Raw genomic sequence first — 23,059 nt, 5'->3', positions numbered from 1 at the left:
GCGCGCCTGGCCGCGATGCGCCTCCCTCCTCCTCCTCCTCCGGCGTAGCAACGGCAGCGGGAGGCTCCTCCTCCTTCGGCGGCGGCGGCGGCTCCTGCTCGGGTATGCGCCCCTCCAGCCAGCAGCCGGGCCAGGCGGCTCCCGCGAGGGCTGCAGCGGTGGCTGCTGGTGGTGGTGGTGCGGCGGCGGCGGCGGGGAAGGCCTAGCCAAGCGAGCCAGCCGCGCGCCCTCTCCGCCCGCCTCCCTTTTTCCGCCTCCGCCTCCTCCTCCGCCAGCCAGCCAGCCCCGACCCGGCAGTGATGGCAGACGAGCCGCAGCAGCACCAGCCACCTCCGACTCAGCAGCAGCAGCAGCAGCAGCAGCCGCCCCCCGAAGCCCCCGGCGGGGTCGTCCCGGTGGCCACGGCGGCCCCTTCGCTGCCGGCGCTGGTGCCCGGGCTGCAGGGGACCGAAGCCAGCGCGCTGCAGCACAAGATCAAGAACTCCATCTGGTGAGCAGCCCGGGGAAGGCTCCGGGCCCGGGGGTGGCTGGCTGGGTGCTCGGGAGGGAGCCGGCCGGGGGTTTACTCATGCATGCGCTGCATGTGCCCAGCCGCCCTGCCTGCTGCATATTGATAGGGCGCTCCGAGCCGCGACGGTGCCGGGTCGGGGTGCCTGGACGGGCCCCTCGCCTTCCAGATCGGGGTTTTGTTTTTGCAAGGGTTGCAGAGCCCCCGGTGCGCCGCCTCCCCTCGCATGCTGTCTTCTGGCTCCGATCCCGCAAGGTTCTTTCTGCGGCGGCGGCAGGAGGAAGAAGGTGGCGGCGGCGGCGGCGGCGGGGCGTGTGTGTGTGTGTGCCTGTGTGTCTGCAGGGTGGGGGAGGGGAAATGGAAAATGTGTTTACTCGGCTCTGCGGAGGGAGAGCGAGACAGACCCGGGCAGACAGAGCCAGACACGCTCGTATGGAGAAGGGGTCGGGCTGGGCGCGCAAGGCAGGGTGCACGTCTGCCCGCATGCTTCCTAGCTAGCTTGCTGGCGACCCAACACAAAGCTCGCCAGGCTCTGCTTTGCACGGGGCTGCTTCCCGATCCACGGTCGCGTCCAGTGCAGCCCGGGGCAGGAGGCGAGAGACATGCCTCCCCCCCCCCACGCCTCGCCCCGTCGTGTGCAAAGCAGCAGGTCGTTCCGTGAAGGGGCATCGCCTCGCCTGGCGGCTGGCTGGGCTCGCCCTCTCCTCCTCCGCCCAGCGCCCCCCCACCCCAAGGCGCGTTTGTCGGAGGAGGCGGGGGCGCCTCTGCCGCATGTTGACATGTATCTCTTTCTCCCTCCCCTCCTTGCTGCAAACACCAGAATGGGGTGACTTGCCTCTTGCTGAGCAGCAATAGCAGCAGCAGCCCCTCGCTTGTTTACAGCTGCTGCCGCCGCCGCAGCCCCCCTTTTTTGCAGCGTAGGGCGCCGTTTCCTCGGCACTGCTCCGGGTTTTCCGCCAGAATCAGACCTCCCCTTTGAGCAAGAGAGCTGGAGAAGATGTTCATTCAAAAAAGACTGCAATACGTTGTTCCTTGGGTACACTCCTAAAGCCAGGGACTGACTCGCTGTCTGCCATTGAGGATTTAGCCACTACACTGGCTTGCGAAGTGGGAGGCACCCGAGCTTTGCCTTCCATTTGAAGCCTTTTTCAGCTGAACCGACTTCTGTGCAAAAATAAAATTCCTGAAAACGAAGTGTCTTTCAGTGCTTGAAAAACACAGTATAAAGGCCTTTCACTTTCCCTGTGTGCACGATGTCCTTTGAAACCTTTAATGCATTTGCTCTTGTGGTTTAAAAATGACATTTTGGGTATTTGTAGTGCTGATCTGAAATTGAGATCTACATGGTGTAAAATATATGGGGCAGATTGAATTGTCAGTGGAAGCAATACAGGTTGTGTGAAGGGATTGCATTTGAGATGGTGAATTGCACACAGGCTTTGGGGAACAGACCATTAAGTAGCCTTTAAAAATCTAGGCAAAGGAGGTGTCTGCTGACTCCAGTCTGCTCGCTGCCATTGTTTTGTTTACAGAATGCCATGAGTTAGAAGTTCTCTCCATCAGCATCCTGACTGTGTCTTAAATTGCTGCTGCTACTGAAGTGTTTGATTTACAGTATTATTATTTTTTTAGACACCCACTTAAAATATTTCCCCATTCTCCTAGTGTTCAGAAATCAGCCTCTTGAATAGGGTGTTTACATCAGTGGTTTCAGGGGAGGTGTAACATCCAAGTTGGAAGACAAAATGGCTACTAAGTAAAACCTCTTCCCTTTTATATGAACTTGGGTGTATAGGCGTAGTTCAAGCACAACACCATAGCATTGTTTGTTTTAATTCCCAATAAAATTGGGGCTTCTAGGACATCTTTTTTTTAAAGACACATAGACAACCTGCCAAATGTTTTTGCATAGCCTTGGCTGCTTTAGCTAGGGATTGGCTTGTCAGCCTGATGGGAGTGAATGGAGGATGCCCAGTGGCAGTGCCTGCTGGAATGGTGCTGTTACTGGGAGTGTGACCAGCCAGCGCAGCTTTTTTGCTTACCCTAAAGGTGATCCTGAATGCCGCGTCTGGGAAGGAAGCCCCGCCAGTTTGAATGAGCTTGTGTCTCAAGTGTTCAGGATTCTAGCTCTGGGCGCATGCTGCAGATAATAAGGATTAGTTTCCTTTTAACCCCATCTCCCCATTGGCTGCTCTTGGCCCCAGAGTCTGTGATCCTGTGTGTGCTTAGCAACAAGTGTGTCCCCTTGAACTCAGCCATTCAGGCTTCAAAAAAACATGTCTTGAAGCTGGGATTTATTTGTGTTTCACCTTTCCTCCACGCATCTTGGCGCCACACCTGCGAGGGCCCTGCCCTCTTATTTCTGCAACATCAGCCCTTTGGGGTGGGCTAGTAAGCTGAGAGAGAGTGGGCCAAGGTCACTCAGGGGACCACAAGTGAGCAGGAGGAACGTGTGAGCCCTCATTGAAGCTCCGTAGCCACTGGGCAAGTCTTTCACCATTTTCTCAATCGTGTGGCCACAGGTGGGATGGTGATTCAAATTCATACGCATGATTTTGGGAACAGAACTGGGAACTGGAATTGGGATTGTATAGATAGAGTAGTGTCTTGTTGCATGTATCCTTGTGTCTGTGAAACAGCAGCTCAGAAGCATCTTGTGCAGTGCTCTCAGAAGACTGTGCCCTGGTGTGTGCTCTGGGCTGGTTTTCATTGCTGTTGCTTTGTAGTGGACTGCTAGTAAACAGTCTTCAGCTTGAATGGCTTCTCTCACTCTTTGCCGGAGTCCATGTGCTCAGCCAGGGATTTTGTAGAGCATAGCTCAGACTTGCAGTTCCATTACACGCTGGAATACTGCACCGATCTAATGCCCTGAGGTTTGGGGTAGGGTGGGCTAAAAATCCCATAAATAAGTAAGAAAAATTGCTGTGTATGGAAGGTGGCAAATGGTCTGTGTTCTCCATTAACCAATAAAGCTTAAAATGAAACCTTGTCTTTCTGGCTGGGATTACTGAAAAGAGCATCTGAAAATCTGTATGCTAACTCCTGAAACGTAAGTCGGATTTAATGTGACTGACTTCGACTGCAGTCCAAAACACACTTACTAGGAAGTAAGCCTCATTGAATTTAGTGGGACTTAATTCTAAATAAATTATATTATTATTATTGCTACTTATTTAATTCATAAATCACTTCTATGAGGCATCCTGGAGCAATTTATAACAGTATTTTGTGTGTATGTATGTATGTATGATATCTGCTACATATATTAAAACTTAAAATAATTGCATAGATGAAAACAATTTAAAAATTTATATTAAAATAGTTTTAAAGAACCACACATACATAAAATCAATTAAAATCCAGTACGGGTACCAATTGAGATTAAGACTTCCATTTGAAAGGCTCTTTGAAATTCTAAATAAACTTACATAGGATTTCACTGTTGGTGGGTCCAACGGTTAAGAAGGAGGTTTCTGCACAAGCTGTAGAGGGGGCTTGTCAACCTGGGAAGGTAGCCCATCTAGGAGAAGGAAAACTTTGATCTTAAACCTCCATGACCTGAGAGGTACCTTTGCATGAAGAAAAGGCTAAGGAGTAAGCCCTACACAAAACTGGAGTGGGGTCCCTAAGATGGTTGGATGGTGTACGCCTCCTTCGGGCAACAGCAGCCAAGCTGGTGCCAAATGTCTTGCTCTGCTTCCCTTTGAGCCACATCAGCGAGGTCAAGAGGGGGAGCCTGGGACCTCCAGATACACTGCCCAGGCTTGCGCCCTAGGGAGGTCACGTTGGTGCTACTGACTTCACCCTTGGATGCACACTCCATTGTCAACAAGTACAGGTGGCAGCCATTTTAGACATATCCAATTGACATGTCATCGCTGACACACAGATCTTTTTGAACCCAAAAGAAGGCAGAATGGGGGCGGGGCAGAATGGGATGTAACAGGGTGGGGTGCACTTATATACACTTTGCCGGTGTGTGTGGCGGCCGGGAACAGAGCCCCTGTGTGAAAGGATCACTGCCTGTGCCTAAAAGTGCAGTACACCTCCAGGTGAGCACTAGGGGAGGGACCCAAGTTCAAATCCCACACAGCCACAAAGCTTCTAGTTCAACCACTGTCTCTTGGCCTAAACTACCTCAGAGGGGAAATTGGGTTGAGGAGGGGGGAAATGGAGATGGGTAGAGCCTTTTACATTTTCCTGGAGGAAAGGTGAGGCTACAAAAAATATAAAAAATTAAATTGTTATATATCAATAAAATGTTATACCTAAGTTTGCTTCAATGAATTATTAGAATTGTCACTCTCCTAAAATAACTTTTTAATGACAATTCATTTGCCTTTTAGTGGTTTGCAATTAAAAACAATACCTCAGTATAGACGCTATTTTAAGATAATTAAAGTAGCTTACAAAATTGAAAGAAGAGCTTCTGTTTGGTGATAGAAGGATGGCTCACCTTTTAATCTCCCTATTGCAGTGGGCACACTAGTGCCAAAATGTGCCTCCCCTTTAATTTGCATTCCCAACAGCTAAAAGTTTACCTCACTAATTCCCCCTCCGCCACCGATTGATCAAATAATCCTGTAGTTGATTACTAATTAAACCTGCTCTCCCCATTGTCACTTTTAAAGGCTACAGCGATATATAGCAGTTACTAAAATGGAAGACTTGGAGATGATAACAAGTCTGTAAGGACCACAGTGCATTTGGTCGGTTGAGGCCTTGGCCAGCAATATTGTTTCTTGCTTTAGCCACAACAGAATTTATTCTGGAAATTAAAATGAGTTTGACAGGCAATATTTGTTATATTATGAGGTACTTGTAGAACCGGTTCTCTAGGCGCATGGCAAAGGGCCTCTGCAGATGACCTTGGGGCAGGCTTTCCCAACCTGGTGCCCTCCAGATGCTTTTCCACTACAATGCCCATCACCCTCAACACCATCCTGCAGATGCTGGCCTGATGGGAGTTATAGTCTGACACCTATGGATTGAACCAAGCTGACAAAAGTTGCCTCAAGGTATGAACAGGTACAAATGAGAGAAGGCAGTCTGTTGGGCACTGAGGTCCCAAGCCCTGTCCCATTATGTGAAAACCAGCACGCTGAATTGGAGTGAATCAGAGACCAGATTACTTGCTCAAAGCAGCTCACAGCTAAACTTTTTATAAACTACAGATTGTGTCTGTCCCAGATTGGCCCTAGGATCACATTCAGAGGTCTTTATCCAAGTGCCCTGCCAAATGAGTTGTGGTGGGTGACGTTTTTGGTGTTGGTGCCCCAGTTGTGGAATGCCTTACCATCTTTCTGGTGTGAGCTGAAGACATATTTATTTACAAAGTTTTCATAATTTTTTCTTCTTTTTTGGGGCGGGGGGAGCATTTGTTAGATCTGCATTGCTGTTATCATCTGTTATCTGGCTTCTGCTGTTGGTACTATATTTTAAATTTAACATTTTATGGCCTTTGTCAGCCTGGTGCCCTCCAGATGTTTTAGATTGTAATTCCCATCAGCCCTGGCAGATGTTTTGGAGTACAACTCTCATTGCCCCAGCATCATAACGCAGCCATGCTGACCAAGGTTGATGGGAGTTGTGGTCCGACACGTGTGAAAGCCACCCAAGGTTCAAAATTTGCCAGGCTCTTTTTGTGACTGGCGTGGGTCCAATTGCGACCAAGTGGAGATCTCTGGATGCTAGGCTGGTGACTGACTTCTCCATCTGACTGGTCCCTCCATCTTTCTTAAGCAGGTAAGCAGGTTTTGGTGACTGCAACTTCGGTTTAAGGAGCCATTTGGCACCTAGCTTATATATCTGAGTTTCTAACACTTTGGGGTTACACTCCCTCTGAAGGAGCAGATACATAACTTTGGGACTGCTTCTAGATCCTTTGCAGTAACTTGTGGCTCAGGTGGCCTCAGTGGCACAGACTGGCTTCCATCGGCTTTGGTTGGTGGGCGAGATGCACCCCTATCTGGCATGGATAGCTTAATTTATGTTGCCTACGCTCTGGTAACCTCTAGATTAGATTTCTGCAACGTGTTATATGTAGGGCTGCTTCTGAAGATGGTTTGGAAACTTCAGCTGGTGCAGAATTAAGTGGTCAGGGGCAAGATGGTTTGAGCATATTACACTGATCTTGGCCACACAGCACTGGCTGCCAATTAGTTTTCAAGCCCAATTGAAAGTGCTGGTTTTGACCTATACAGTGGTGCCTCTGGTTACGGACGCTTCAGGTTACGAACGCTTGAGGTTACGAGCTCTGCTAACCTGGAAGTAGCTGCTTCTGGTTGCGAACTTTGCCCCAGGGTGCAAATGGAAATCGCGCGCCTCTGGTGGCCCCATTAGCAAAAGCGCTCCTCGGGATAAGAACGGTTTCAGCTTAAGAACGGACATCCGGAACGAATTAAGTTCGTAACCAGAGGTACCACTGTACAGCCTTAATTGGCTTAGGACTGCAGTACCTCAAGGACCACCTCTCCCCATATGAACCAACCTGGACCCTGTGATGATCATCTGAGGCCATTCTTTGTGTGCCACCTCCACAAGAGGTCGCTTTTTCTGCGCTGGCTCCCTGTTTGTGGAATGCTTTCCCTAGGGAGGCTCACCTGGCACCTTCATTACATATCTTTAGGCACCAGGCAAAAACGTTTCTCTATAACCGGATTTGTTTTTGTTTTATTATGTCTTTTGTGTTCTCGTTTTGTATTTTTCTGTTGTGACCTGGACTGTGATCTTTGGATGAAGGATGTATGCAAAATTAATTAATAAATAAAATTAATAAGTTTTAAATGGGTTGCAGCCATAACAATCGACTCTTTTCTTGCAGCTGATTAAGTATTGTGTAAAATTAAAATGATTTGGTGTCTTCTCATCCTGTCAGGATTATTCTTTTCTGCCCATCTGAAATGGATATGATGAAATGGTGTCTGCTTCGTTGTCCAATTGAGGCGTATGTGTCTTTATATATACAATAATCGAAATGCAACACAGGCATCAGTGAGCTACATACCGATGCTGTTTTTGTTTTGTTTTTCTGGCCATGAACTGGTTTTTTCCTCTTACAGTACTGATGAAAAGGCCCAAGCTGATCTCTGAGCTCTTTATTTCCCCTTTTCTCCTTCATGGATTACAAGTCTAGACAAAAAGACCAGGCCTGAGCAGCAGCGCCCAGACAGCCCTGATTAGTGTCATTTAGGGCAGGGTTGCAAATTGCCCCAGCCTTTGCTGCACTTTTGGGATTCAATCTCTGTGTTTCTGTTTTTATTTTAGATTCATTAAAGCTTTTATGCTAATCGCTTTTGTGTCCAGACACTTAAACATCAAAAGGGAGATAGATCTTTGTTCAGCTCAACTGCTTGTGAATATGGGATTTTGGTTAATTTAGGGCGGTGTGAAAAAAGAAGAAGGTAAAAATAAAAAATTAGGGCGGAGTGAGCATTGTATGGCCCACTGTGTGTTTGTGGAGGGTGTATTTGACAAAGAGACTGTCGACAGACATCTCTGATGCTCCAGACTTTTGAGAGTCAGTCTGCAATTTCACTAAGGCTGCTAAAGTGTGTTCCACTTGTGAGTGCTATTGCTGGTGGGCTTGCCCCGTTAGGGCATCTGGTTGGCCACTGTGAGACCAGGATGCTGGACTGGAGGGGCCCCCGTTGGCCAGATCCAGCTGGTCAACCTGGTGCCCTGCAGATGTGTGGCACTACAGCTCCTATCAGCCACAGGCAACACAGCAGTGCTGTCAGCCCCGGTAATGTGCGGTCATGCTGGCTGGGACTTACAGAAGCTGTAGCCCCAAACATCTGCAGAGTGCCAGACCAGGTTCAGGGAAGGCTGGTGCTACAACTTTCACATGGTTGCCAGTTAATGCAACCCCTGCAACCATCTGCCAAGCAGTGCCTCACACATTTACATGTTGGTGTGTGAGAGTGAAACCCTGTCCCCCGTTTTGATATTTCCTCACTTGGGGGGAAGGAGACAGTCTCATTCTTGGTGCCACCTCCCATCATTCTTCCGTGAGAAAGTCACAGAAATGAGGCCAAGGCCTTTCTTTCCAAGTAAGCTGGAGACAGGTGTTTTGGGTGCTACCCAGGGCTAGAAGTCAACTGGGACCCACCATGTGACTGCTTCAGAAAGGGGCAGATGTGCTCTTGTCTCTGCATGCTTCTGTATCCTGAACCAGGCAGAGCTTCTAAATGTTCTTTAGAGCAACCACACATATATTGGGCTGCCTAGACGATAATCCTGATAGATCAGGGTCCTGTCAGAAGTTAGTGAAGTTGTTGTAGTTTGGCTCAGCTTTGGTACAGCTTGAATGGCATCCTCACCAGCCCCTTTTGACATGACCCTCACTGCAACACAAAGAAATCAAAAATCCCAACCCTGTTTCTGCCAAAGGCTTTAATGCCAAATCAGAGTGGTACATAGGCAGGCAAAAGGTTACAGGGCGCAACAGCAGCTACATGGGGCGTACATAAACAAAATGCCAGCTAAGACATTGATCCAACAAGTGGCTTGCACATATTCCCAAAGTTATTTGCCTTCCACACTTTCTGATGTGCCGTTCTGATGTCGTATCTGTTGTGTGTAGAATTTTGGTCTCCAAGAACAGCAGCTTTCATTGAAGAGGACCCCATGGATAAACACAATCCCAGTTTTTTATCCAGTTTTTGAGGCCGTTTGGCTATCTCAAAGAAAGGGTTGCAAAAGTCCTAGTTCCTCAGTGATTCAGAGTGGGTCAAGTGCCCAACCTATCTGCCCCAAGCCCTTGTAATTAAAGCATCTTCACCAGAACTTACGCTATCAAGGCAGTGGATTGCAAGTCCCATTAAGGAGGCAGGCTAGTGTTTTCCCCCAGCAGATGTCCCATAAGGATAATGCTAGAAATGTAAAGAAAACAGTGATGCTGGCATGGCCCAGCCCCTGTTCATTTCAGTAGAACTTTTCCAGGTGGATTTGCTGCTGGATTTGCTTTTCACCCATTTTAATTAGTGTGTGTGTTGAGGTGCTGTAGTTCCCCAGTCCCCTCTGTGGGCAACTAAATGTCTTACAAGACAGTTGTCCACTTTGCTGTCTTTTGAGAACTTCCAGTGGAGCTTGTCATTCTTTGTATTTTCCTTTCACCCAAATTGCTTAAAGACAGTGTTTGAAATTAGCCAGGCACCAGGCGCAATTTGTGCCTGACTATTGGCGCTGTGGGTTAAACCACAGAGCCTAGGACTTGCTGATCAGAAGGTTGGCGGTTCGAATCCCCGCAACGGGGTGAGCTCCCGTTGCTCAGTCACTGCTCCTGTCCACCTAGCAGTTCAAAAGCACGTCAAAGTGCAAGTAGATAAATAGGCGGGAAGGTAAACTGCGTTTCCGTGTGCTGCTCTGGTTCGCCAGAAGCGGCTTAGTCATGCTGGCCACATGACCCGGAAGCTGTACGCCGGCTCCCTTGGCCATTAAAGCGAGATGAGTGCCGCAACCCCAGAGTCAGTCACGACTGGACCTAATGGTCAGGGGTCCCTTTACCTTTACCTATTGGCCGCTTGCAATCAAGTGAAGATGCCTGGGTGCCGGGATGGCGCCTGACATCTCCATCTGGAGGTGCATGCCTGTGGATCTTGACTGTTTTCGCACACTAATACCACATTCTGTAGAATTCTATCAGCTATATTTTATTTGCACAATCAGGATGAATTTCAGGAACCAACATGCTTTTTTCTGTTCAGCCTTAGCAGGAGCAGTGAATAACATTATAGTTAATTATTGTAGCCTGTCTTCACTTACCCCCACCCCACTGCCCTGCTCACAGTTGTGAAGAATATTCTTAACGTTATGAATGGCCCATGTCACTATTAAGGAAAAAAAGGTAGGAATAGAGCAATATGTATGTGGACTATCCCTGGATAAAGTGATTTTTCTTCTTTTAGTTCTCAAAGTTCTTAACCTAGCTCAAGGTTGTCATCTGAACTAGCCAGATGTTTAACTGATAATCACAGTCAGTCCATCATTTGAAAAATCAGAGAACTTGACGTTCCATTTTGGCCACTTGGTTTAAGGAGCCATTTGGCACCAAGCTTATGTATCTTGAGTTTCTATCGCCGCTTTAAAAAAATCATTTTCATGCAAAGCTGGCTTGATCTGCTGCCTCCTGCAGCCAGAGCACCTTAACAGTCTCGTTTCTGATTGTTTCACCCACCATTGTTCATCAGTGAACTACTAGGTACGTGTGTGTGTGTGTGTGTGTGTGTGTGAAAAGAGAGAGAGTGAGTGAGAGAGAGAATATCTGCCTGTGTTTATGTATTGTTTCCTGTTGCCTCTAACACATCAACACACACAGGTTGCTTTTGATAGCAAATTTGGGCGTAGATGATGTATTTGTGCCTTAGGGATACATAAGGAACTGGGTGTGCCCTTCCTCCAGGTGGTGAGTTAGCCAGAAAATATTTGGAGGGTAGAGGAAGCCAACCTCACTTTCCAAGCAACTTCCAGCTGGTATCATGCACAACTGGAAACTGTGTGGTTCCTACAATGATAGATCCTAGTTTTAAAGAAATAAAACAGTTGCTGGATCTGCTGATCCTTTCAGACATTCACTGAAGTCAGTGGACTGAGCCAGGAGGCAGGACTGCAATAAAAGCTTTGTGTGTGGTTACCTGTCATTTAACTTTTGTTGTTAATCCCTTCCGCCTTGCTTGAGTAATGGTAGTCACATTTGTATGGGGGAGGGGTTTGTTTCAGCTCAGGATAGATGTTTATTGTGGAGGGAGACAAGGCACCTAAACAACAACAGCATTTTAAAATATTTCATGGAGTCTCAGGCATAATTGCAGGAGGAGGAGGTAGCCATAGTTATAATTTATTTTAATTCATTTATACCCAATTTTTCCTCTGAGTTCAAGGTTGTGTACATGCAGGTCCTGCTTTCCGAACATTTGCGGTGCGAAAATTCACTTATCCAAACATGAGGATTTAGCGTCTAAACCTCGCTATTCACACCACATATTCCAAACAGAGAGCATTTTTTTATAATTCCTTGTTTGCCTTCTGTTGGTTGGCAGAGGAAAGGAGGGAGAATGATCCAACAAATCAGAGCAGTTTTCCTGTTTTTTGTTTCGGCTTTTGGGGGTCAAAATTCTGTGTCTGGGAATGCATTAGAAATTTTCCCATAGGAATAAATGGAAATCATCATCTCGTTATGTGAACGCTCGGCTCATGAACGATTTTCATTGTCTTCAGTCAGCCGGACCTGCATGTGCAGCAACCCCTGATTTGCGTGGCCCCTGCACATGTTGGCAGAGCACGTGTAAGCAAACCCTGTTCTGTCCCCTTTTCTGGCCACTTCTAGGTTGCAGCGATGTGCACTTGCACGACATGCGTGCATTGAACAAGTGTAAAATAGCCATTGCCTGTATATAGTTCTAACCCCCCACCCCCCATTTTATTCTCACAACAAACCTGGGACACTGAGAGAAGGTGATCTGATTCAAAAAAATGCTGCCCCTGAAATATTCTATGGCAGTGTCCCATTAAAGGGCATTTTCACCATCAATTACTGTATTTTTTGCTCTATAAGACTCACTTTTTCCCTCCTAAAAAGTAAGGGGAAATGTGTGTGCATCTTATGGAGTGAATGCAGGCTGCGCAGCTATCCCAGAAGCCAGAACAGTAAGAGGGATTGCTGTGCAGCGATCCCTCTTGCTGTTCTGGTTTCTGAGATTCAGAAGATTTTTTTTCTTGTTTTCCTCCTCCAAAAACTAGGTGCACCTTATGGTCTGGTGTGTCTTATAGAGCGAAAATATGGTACATGCTTCAGACAACTTTTGAAGAGGCAAATTCCCCCCCCCCCCCAGCCTTTACCTGATCTGTAAGCTGAACCCTGGCGTGTTGTTGTTGTTGTTGTTGTTGTTGTTGTTGTTGTTGTTGTATATTACAGAGTTTTATTGAAGTTCTGTATTTTTACTGCTGCTCTGATCGTTTGTACTGATTTTGTTATATATCTATAACATACTTTTTAAGCTTTTATTGGAGGTTTTTCTATAACGCAGTTTAGAAATGGTCTTTTATTTATTTATTATATTGTCATGTTCTCAAAGTAAAAGTTGACAAAGTTGAGTTCCTGATGAATTTTTGAAATATAAATCCTTTAGTTTTTATTTGAGCAGACACCACAAGCACCATCCTAATGTCGGAATGCGGCATCTTGTAGCGCTGGCCCTCTGCAGCGCAATGCATGTTTTCTTGGGAGTAAGCCCCATTGAACTTGGCAGAACTTACTTGTGAGTAAATGTACACGTTAGCTAAGCACATACTTAGAAAGGCTGTCTGTATCGAACAACAAGGAAGGTTACGTTCAGATGTAAACAGTACTTTATTCAAAATTATTACACAGAATAAGAATACACTCAGATTTCCTGTGGAAAAACCTTGAAGTGTGAACAATTCTGTACTGCACTTATTCCGTTAGAGCAGGGGTCAGCAAATGTTTTCAGTAGGGGGCCGGTCCACTGTCCCTCAGACCTTGTGGGGGGCCGGACCATATGAGGGGAGGAGTGAACGAATTCCTATGCCTCACAAATATCCCAGAGATGCATTTTAAATAAAAGGACACATTCTACTCATGTAAAAACACGCTGATTCCAGACCATCCGCGGGCTGGATTGAGAAGGTGATTGGGCCGGATCTGGCCCCCCGGCCTTAGTTTGCCTACGCATGCTTTAGAGTACTTGCAGGCCACTCCATAACAAAGTTTTCAGGGCAATTCACCACAGATCCATGGGCGTAGCCAGGATTTTTGTTAGGGCGGGGGCAGGCTTCATATGGGGGGGGCGGAACCTCAGTTAGTTAAGTATATTTCTTGATTTACTTGGTTTAGGGGAGGCAGCTGCCACCCCTTGGTCATAATATTATGAACTAGCAGTAAATGTGGATATTTTGTCAAGTTTTAATGACAGGCTCATTCGTACAGTATTATCATCATTATCATTGTGCATGATATTAAGAACTAAATGTCTTGGAGATCATAACTTCAGATTGTAAGCCAGCCCCAGCCCCCAGCCCCCCCCCCCAAATCTGGTGCTTTCCAGATTTTTTTGGACTAGTCTCCCTTTAGCTTCAGCGTCTTATGTCATTGCTGGCTGGGGCTGATGGGAGTTGCAGTCCATAATATCTGAAGAGCACTAGGCGAACTAAGACTGAAGGCAAACTTTCGAACTGATGCTCAGCTTCACAGACTTCAAAAAACAAGATTTGTATGAGTTGAAACCCTTTTTTCAACTCTTCCTACATGCCAGTTTGCTGCTTCTGTGGCCCTATTTGCACACCATCAGATACCCAGGGCCTGGTGTGATGTGGACGAGCATAAATAAGTCTGTGGTTCACTCCTTTCCCCCTCCTTCAGTGTGGCTGTGATAAGTCTAGAGAAGCTATCACTTCTGGTTTTGCTTGTTTGCAGTTTGCTGCTTTGTTAGAATGGACACATTTTGGGTAATATTATTATTTATTTACTTGATTTGACCTGCCCTTTACTACAAAGACCTAGGGTGAGTAACAGCAGTATAAAAGCAGTTTATATATATTTTTATAGCAGTATACAGCTATAAAGACAAGTAAAACCAAAGCTGTTCCAACAGAACAGTGCAGATTCATCCAAAGTGGTGTGTCCCACAAATAACAACAAAACGCTTACCTGTGAAAGGCCATGGCGCAGAGGTCTGTCTTCAGCATATGTCAAAAGCTATGCAATGAAGATGCTCAGGTGCGCCTCTGTGTGGAGCGAGAGCCACAATATAAGAGCTGCCACATAGAATGTCTCTTCCTGGCTACCATATCTTGCACTTCTGAAGGTGATGAAACTACCAAAAGAGCCCCACAGCCCCTCTGATCTTCATACCAAAGAGGATCTGTAGGGATGGAGAAGGTCTTTCAGATATTTGGGGCCTAAGTCCTTTAGGCTTTTAAGCACCTGTTGTTGTTGTTTTTTAAAAATGTTTTTTAAATGAGACACTTGAAACCAGTTTTATTGTGTTGGACAAAATGACAAGCTGCAGTCCATCTGAACTGGAAGCAAAAGCTTCCAAACCTGTCCTTGTGGCTGTGGCATGGAGGAGCCTGATGCTCCCCTAGGCTTGCTCCTGTCGTGCTAGGCTGTGATTAAGCATCGATGTCTGAACAGGACTTCCGTGTGTATCTCCAAACAGTAGCATGAAGCCGAAGGTGGGGGTGGGGGTTTGAGAATCAAGATACAGGCAGAGGAGCAGAGGTGGGAGTAGTGATGGAGGAACTGGTGCTCCCTGCTCTTTATGACACCAAACTTTGAACTAGTCACATTGGACCAGTGAGAGATGCTTACATCTTTTGCAAGCAACAAAGCAAGACCAAATAAAGCCCAACTGGAGGAGCCATGATGTCGAATTGAGAACAGAGAAAGTCAACAGACAGAGGATGACTAGGTTGGATTTTGCTTTGGCTCATTTATAAGAGGTGGTGGACTTGTCCAAGTTTGAACTCCTTCATGGCAGGCCGAGCTCAGGGGTTTCACAGTAGCAGCCTGAGTCTTGAGGATGACCAACTTCTTGTTACTTGCGAGTGACATTTTTTCTGCCTTCACGTAAGTTGAAGAGAACATGACGTTGATGCTTTTATCACTTGCTGGTGGTGCTGGGGAAACAATTGTAGGTTCTTCAGGAGCCTTTGTTTAAGTAATGACCTTTGTTAATCGCAAGCAAGATATTATCTGCTTGATGGGTTCCTGTTTTGTTTTGTTTTTTAAACCAAAACCCTCAAATTCCAGTTACATGGATGCGTTTTCTGGTTGCCGTGGACAATTAAGCTTTTGCAAAACAACTTTCATTTCACTAAAAGTCAAAGCTTGGAGATGGGAGTTCGAATCTATAAAGATTTATGAACTTGATTGTTGATTTTGGGCAAGACAGTGTCTTTGACTCAGAGTTTCTCATGAGGTATTCATTGTTTTATTATACGCAGATGGTTGTAGGAATAGAAAAGTTGCGCCTTGTTGTGCTTCCTCAAGCAATTATTGCTGGGCCAGAAGAAGGAAGGTCCTCTCTCCCTAGCAGCAAGGAGTGGGCTGTGCTGCTGCTGGGGAAGCTCACCTAAATAGCCCCTCATGCCTTCTTTTCGGCTGCTCTGCCCCCTCCCTCCACTGTCTTTTCTTCTCCTTCCACACTGATGCTGCTGCAACCTGGCGAGCTCCTTGTTTGCAGAGTATTGTAATCCACGCTGCCAGGAATGTGCTGTGTTGTCAATGCATTCTACTTGGCTCCTGTTGTGCAGGGAAACATTAAGCTGTTGATACTGAGTAGAGGCTGCCTCTGTTGACTTAATATATTATATGGCGTGCAGTGTGTATTTGTGTGTGTGTTGTTTTCTTTAAAGAATGTAAGAAGAGCCTGGGTGCTGGATCAACCCAAAGGGGGTTCATCTAGTCCAGGGGTCAGCAACCTTTTTCAGCCGTGGGCCGGTCCACCGTCCCTCAGACCATGTGATGGGCCGGACTATACTTTTTTGGGGGCGGGAATGAACAAATTCCTATGCCCCACAAATAACCCAGAGATGCATTTTAAATAATAATAAAAAAACACATTCTACTCATGTAGAAACACCAGGCAGACCCCACAAATAACCCAGAGATGCATTTTAAATAAAAGCACACATTCTACTCATGTAAAAACACCAGGCAGGCCCCACAAATAACCCAGAGATGCAAAACATGCTGATTCCCGGACCTTCCATGGGCTGGATTGAGAAGGCAATTGGGCCACATCCGGCCCACGGGCCTTAGGTTGCCTACCCCTGATCTAGTCTTAGCATCCTTTTCTCATGGTGGCCAACCAGATGCCCCCAAAGGGAAGCCAATAGGTAGGACATGGGCACATGAACCCTCTTCGACTCACTTTTCTCCAGTATTCAAAATATTCAGAGACATTTACTGCCTTTGACTATGGAGGCAGGACATGGCCATAATGGCTTGCAGCCATTGAGAGCCTTATTGTCCTCAATGAATTTGTCTAAACCATGGGTTCCCAAACTCTGATCCACAAGCCTTGTTCAGGTGGTCCATGGTGTATCTGTGGATTTGTGACTGAAGATGGTAGACAGTACACCCATCACATTAAATACCTGTTCTGATTTGGTATTTTTATTGTTTCTTTTATTATTATTTCTGTGGAATAATGTGTGTGTGTGAAAGAGAGAAGTGATTAATTGACACCTTATTTTCAGTAGCCCCTGCTTGTTGGTTGGTTGGTGACTTGTTCTACTTCTATAGTTGAGGGTGAAAGTCAGCTCCCTTTCCCTTTGTACCCCACAAAAGCAAATTACAGTTGTGTTTGGCTGCTTTGACCTCTTCCCCTCCAGAAATGGGTGGTGGTGGTTGTTGTTTGATTGGGGGCCTTCTTTACAGTGGCTTCCTCCTTTGAGGAGTCCTCTGGTTGCCTTCATTACAGGCGACTCCCCACTTACATGGGGGTTATGTTCCGGTGCATAAGTGGAAAACATGTAAACACACTTTCAATGCCCTCTCTCCCACTCTCTCTCCAATCCAGATCAAAAATACTGTACCAAAAATATCCACAACTGGAACTGAAGCTGTGGGGCCAGCAGGAGGCTGGAGGACGTGCAGAAAGCAAAGCCCTGCTGCGCCTCCGGTCTCCTCTCCGCTCTCACTGAAGTCCTCTTCGGGCTGCAGGGAGGGTTTCCTCTTGAGCCACGAGGACTCTCCAGCGCTCTCCCTCCATTTCCTGGTATGAATTAAATTACAGTACAGGAGACTCCCCACTTATGTGGGGTTACGTTCCGGCCCCTTGTGCACATAAGTGATATATGTTTAAGTGGGGTGCACCCCACTGTGCCTCCAGCTTGCAAGGAGACCCTCCCTGGAGCTCAAAGGGGGTGTCCTTCTTGGGCTCTGGGGAGGGTCTCCTCACAAGCTGGAGGTGCTGTGGGGCTTGGTTGAGTCTCTCCCCCCACTTCTGGGTTTCAGGCGTAACCAAACCAAAAGCCTCCCCAAATCTCCTGCTCCTGACACCTCCGAAATGCCTTTTTGCCTGCCAACTTCCCAGCCTCATGAGACCAGCACTGACCCTCCTCACTGCCCCCTAAGCAACTCCCATCTTCCAGCATCCCTCCACTCAGGTGCCTCTGCTCCTGAAGCTACCCTCACAAAGCATTCTCTGTCCACCCTGCGAGGCTCCCTCAGCTGGTACCTGCCACCAGGCCACTTCCGAGTCCCAATAGTGCTTCGTGTCCAGCAGGGCCACCACTAGGACCAAAACAAGGCCCAGCCAGGGCACCCAATTGATGTTTGATGATTCAGCAGTAAACAGTGGGTTTTCCCGGGGAAAGCAGTGGGACAATACTAAAACCTCTAGGACCCATGACTAGAAATCACGGGACAAAGAGAAGTGTAGGTGATCCCTGAGTCAGGCCACTTATCCATTTAGCTTTGTATTCACACTGACAGGCAATAGTGGCTCTCTAGGGTTTCAGATGAGGAACATCCCCTGACATACCTACCTACCTACCTACCTACCTAGAGATGCCACGGAAGATTAAACCCTTTGTGGCATCACAGTCATGGCCACTTCTCTCCCTTTCTGCAGTTCACGCTTCTTGAAGGGGATAATCAAAGTTTTGTGGCGCTCCATTGAAGGTTTATCAGTGAATAGCAGGCGTTAGAAAAGTTTCTGCTGCAGTTTCCTTTGCACCCCCCCCCCGGCACAGTTCAGGACAGCATGGTATTGTCACATCCCTGAATCTGATATTGCAAGTGGAATTGATAAGAGGTGCATGGCAAGGTGGTGCCTGGATCACAGTAGCCCAGCCTCCCCCAGCCTGGCAGCCTCCAGATGGCAGTGGTGGTCCAGTACATGTGGTTGGGGAAGGCTGTGGTAGCCTGATGAAAGCCGTGTGTCAATTGCATGTTCTTTGCATGATTGCTCAGCTGCTGCCCCCTGTGTGTTGCTGAGTGTGTGGTGTTGAGGCCTTCTCTTGCCCCTTGGAGAATGACCCACATGCCAGCCGTGTGCCACCCCTATCCCCATGCTGGATCTTGCTGCCTTCTCTCCCCCACCCCCCAGCTGATGCATCTGTCCATGTGGTGATCTGATGCTTGCTCATCAGTAAAGGTCATGGCCGAGTCCCTGGGCAGAGTAGGGGCTCTGCTTCCTTCTCACCAGCTGCTCTGCTGCCCATGAGAGAAATAGGTTAGGCACCAAATGGACAGATGGATGGGCAGCTTTGAGGCAGCAGACAGCTGGTTTAACCCACTGGGGGAACACGCCCCCCCCCTTTGGTCTCTCTGTGTTGGGTGCTTGCTGTTTTCTCCTGAGCAGGAGCAGCCATGCAACTTCCATGCAACTTTGCTCTGAAGAAGCAGGCAGACCTTCAGCAAACAGTGTTGTCCAAGACAGTTCCTTCCTACATCAGCCTGGGCATGGAGGCTGCTTCTGTCTGTGGCACCCTTGACACATTTCCGTTTTAAAATCAAACTGGACAGGGGTGACTTGATAGAGTTTCATGATTTTTGGGGGGGGGGGAGTTTCCCCCCTTTCCCCCCTGCCTAGTGCTAGAACCCCCTGAGTCCACACAGTGAAATTAACCAGCAGCCAAGTTGGGGCAGACTATATATAAAGAGTTTTGTTTAATTGTATGTGTAATATAAATTATCCATATAAATAATTTACGGAATTACGGGATTAGGATGGTGAATTCACAGCAGGGTTGGTGGATGAATCATGGTTGTAAGGTAAGAACCCTTGACTGGTCTCTCTGGGAAATAGGGTGCAGGAGGCTTCGACTTGATCCAACAAAACACTTCTCGTGATTGAGGTGGGGAAAAGGATCTCCCCCCACCCGTGGTGTGTTTTGGATCCCTGGAAATTAAATTTGGGATTGGAAGCAGCAGCCTGGTTTCATGAGGAAGTCGGCTGAGACTGACTGACTGATGACCACCTAGATGTTATATTAAAGGCCTAAAGCAGCCACTTCCCCAACGTGGTGCCCTCCAGATGTTCGAGACCACAGCTCTTACCAGATAGCCAGCAAAGCCAATGGGCAGGATTGACGGTGGAGGGTTGGGATCCAAAACATCGTGGAGGCTGAGGAAGGTGCACACAGGCAGAGGAGAAGGGACAATATTGTGTAATAAACCTGTACAGATGGAGAGCCAGCCCACCCCGCCCTCCCTGCTTTCCTGTCTGAATGCAAAGCTTTTAGGATTAAAGAGGCCAGAGATTTGACAGGAAAGTTGGGCTTTTGAGAGGCACGTTATCAGGTGGGAAAGAAGTGGCAAAGCAGGATGCCTCGACTTCCAGTGTGTTTCTGGGTCCAATTCAAGGTGCTCATGTTACCCCAAATGACATAGGCCCCAAATATCTTAAAGGCCACCTCCTTCCCTACAGACCGTCTCAGGTGTTAAGAAGGGCCTGGCTGGTCGTACCGCCTCTCTTAGAAGTTTGGAGGGATGCCTGAGGGAGGGCATTCTCTTTGGCAGCTCCCCACAGAGATGCATCTGGATTCCTCACTATACAGGTGTTACACCTGTGTCACTTAAGCTGTGTGTTTTCAGGGCCCGCCCTATTCTTGTGCACGTAATATGTTTTAACCATTTTTAATTCCGAATTTTCCATTGTTGTAACCTGCCCTGGGACCCGCTGGTGAAGGGCAGGGAATAAATTTAGGAATATTAATAGGAATAAGCAGTGGCGTAGCGTGGGTTGTCAGCACCCGGGGCAAGGCAAGTACCGTATTTTTCGCTCTATAAGACGCACCAGACCACAAGACGCACCTAGTTTTTGGAGGAGGAAAACAAGAAAAAAAATATTCTGAATCTCAGAAGCCAGAACAGCAAGAGGGATCGTTGCGCAGTGAAAGCAGCAATCCCTCTTGCTGTTCTGGCTTCTGGGGTAGCTGCACAGCCTGCATTCGCTCCATAAGACGCACGCACATTTCCCCTTACTTTTTAGGAGGGAAAAAGTGAGTCTTATAGAGCAAAAAATACGGTAATTTGCGCCCCCTCACCCGTGGATTTTAGCACTCGAGTGCGAGCGCCCCCCCCAGATGTTGCGCCCGGTGCGGCCGCCCGCCCCCCGCACACACCCCCCGCTACGCCACTGGGAATAAGTAGGCATTGTGGCAAGGCTTTCAAGTGGGCTGCTCACAGACAGGCAATTTTGGAAAAATGGGGAGTGGGGGCAGAAAGCAAGCCTGTGGTAGAGAAACTTGGAAGCAGGAGGAAGGGTCTGCTGGGTGCCGAAGAGGACAGGCAATGACCGAGGAAGACTTGATATTATAGTCTGCCTTTTGAGCAGCAGAGCTTGGCTCTGAAAGCAATATTGTGTAACTGTGTGTGGTTTGTAATGCAAGCCGGCCAGCAAGCGCCAGGTTCCTGCAGCGGTTGTTGCTGCCACCTCCAGATGAGAAAACACGTGGATCCTATTTCTGAATAGTGGGACTTCTCTGGTGCTGGGCTAACAGGTGTTCAGTACCTCCTGGCATTAGCTCTTAACATTTGCCAGGGAAAGAGTGGTGTTTGGTTGCGTCTATATCAGGAGCGGTTTTTCTGTTAAGTCTTGAGGTGCCATGCAGATTGGTTGGCCGCTAAATGAGGTAAAACACAGCATTTGGGTTCTTGCTTATTGACAAAGGTTGCGCTGCTATAAATCTTTAAATAAACCTGCAGAAATAATGACGGTGAATATTAACTTTGTGTTTTCTTTTTCCCTCACTCTCCAGCAAAACTGTACAATCTAAGGTGGACTGCATTTTGGTAAGTAGCCTTGAAACCAAAGTTGCTTTCATATTCACCTAGTTTGTGCAGGGGGTGAGCCTCCTCTGCTTCCAACTCTGTCAGACGCTGCCAGCTTCTTTAAAATACCCCAGGCTGAGAAGCTTGAAATGGAAAGCTTTCTGTAGCTGACAGGGAGCAAAAGTACCCTCCTCTTGCAGGGTAGGCTTTTGTCTCATCACATGGGAAACAGACCCAGCAGTAAGCTAAAACTAGATCTTTTATTTCACAACACCACCCCCTACTTCTTGTTTTATAAGAAGCCAGGAGAAAAAGAGGTGAAAGAGAAACTGAAACTCACAACTCAATACAGTGGTACCTCAGGTTACATACGCTTCAGGTTATAGACTCCGCTAACCCAGAAATAGTGCTTCAGGTTAAGAACTTTGCTTCAGGATGAGAACAGAAATTGGGCTCCGGCGGCGTGGCAGCAGCAGGAGGCCCCATTAGCTAAAGTGGTGCTTCAGGTTAAGAACAGTTTCAGGTTAAGTACGGACCTCTGGAACGAATTAAGTACTTAACCTGAGGTACCACTGTAAGGCCATTTTGCTTTCTGGACCTAGAATCCTGGGAATTGTAATTAGTTAAGGGTGCTGAGAGGGACGTGGGTGGCGCTGTGGTCTAAACCACTGAGCCTCTTGGGCTTGCTGATCAGAAGGTCGTGGTTCGAATCCCCGCGACGGGGTGAGCCCCTGTTGTTCGGTCCCTGCTCCTGCCAACCTAGCAGTTCGAAAGCACGCCAAAAAGTGCAAATAGATAAATAGGTACCGCTCTGGCAGGAAGTCAGGGGTCCCTTTACCTTTTACCTTTAAGAGGTTCCAAAACTCTTTGCAGGACCCAACCAGCAACCAGCCAATTTTTTCTCCACCACAGAATGGGCAGGAGGCGCTTGGGCCTTAGTCTTTAGTGGCAGAATTGTGCGCTCTCTCTCTCTCTCTCTCTCTCTCTCTCTCTCTCCCCCCTCTCTCCTGGTTTCTAGCAGTGGAAAGAGAGTAGAGAGCCTTCTCTGATTTGTATATATATATACATTGATAATGACCACAAATAAAGTGATTTTTTTGTCATCTGGTAACTCAAAGGTTTATCTGGGGCAAAACAAGCTGTGCGTGTGTGTTTGGTAGAACTCCCTCTTGCACTTTGATGTGCTTTTGAACAGCTCCTGCCAACCTAGCAGTTCGAAAGCACGTAAAAGTGCAAGTAGATAAGTAGGTACCGCTCTGGTGGGAAAGTAAACGGCGTTTCCGTGCGCTGCTCTGGTTCGCCAGAAGTGGCTTAGTCATGCTGGCCACATGACCCGGAAGCCGTACGTCAGCTCCCTCGTCCAGTAAAGCGAGATGAGCGCCGCAACCCCAGAGTCGGCCACAACTGCACCTAATGGTCAGGGGTCCCTTTACCTTTTTTTTTTTTTTTTTAAGGGTGCTGAGAGTTTTTAGGAGACCCCAGTTCCCATCACAGTTTCAAGAATACTCCTGGGAAGATGGATTGACTGTTAAACCCATTATAACTCTTAACAACTCTAAGTGCACCCTTAGCAAACTGCACTTCCCAGAAGTCTTTGGGGGAAGCCATGTTTTTTTTTTAGAAAAAAAGAAACTATTAATTTTCAGAATAAATGCAAAATACAAACAACATCAAACATACTGATACAAAAGTAAAATAAAAAAATTGGAAGACTAGACTGGATAAGAGAGAAAGGAAGAAAATGGAAAATAATACCCTACATTAATTTGTGTGATGCATCTTTTACAATCACAATCCAAGGCACC

General features: G+C 47.4%; 1 protein-coding gene across 2 annotated transcripts in view; it reads left to right on the top strand.

Annotated features, from left to right (window-relative positions):
• Window positions 1–179: 179 nt before the first annotated feature.
• Window positions 180–23,059, top strand: part of RFX7 (regulatory factor X7) — a 44,841-nt gene continuing 21,961 nt past the window's right edge. The window contains exons 1-2 of one of the 2 annotated variants that reach the window (XM_080980670.1): window positions 180–490; window positions 21,242–21,275. In XM_080980670.1, coding sequence (XP_080836796.1) covers window positions 300–490; window positions 21,242–21,275 — 225 coding nt within the window. In that variant the 5' untranslated portion in view covers window positions 180–299. Of the gene's footprint in view, window positions 491–16,629; window positions 17,251–21,241; window positions 21,276–23,059 lie in introns of those variants that run through there. The other variant, XM_080980671.1, reaches the window with a different exon arrangement.

The sequence above is a fragment of the Podarcis pityusensis genome, assembly GCF_964106645.2.
Source record: "Podarcis pityusensis genome assembly, chromosome: 14".
Classification (NCBI taxonomy): Eukaryota; Metazoa; Chordata; class Lepidosauria; order Squamata; family Lacertidae; genus Podarcis; species Podarcis pityusensis.
Note: the sequence above shows the minus strand (reverse complement) of the source record. Positions and strands in the feature narration are given on the sequence as shown.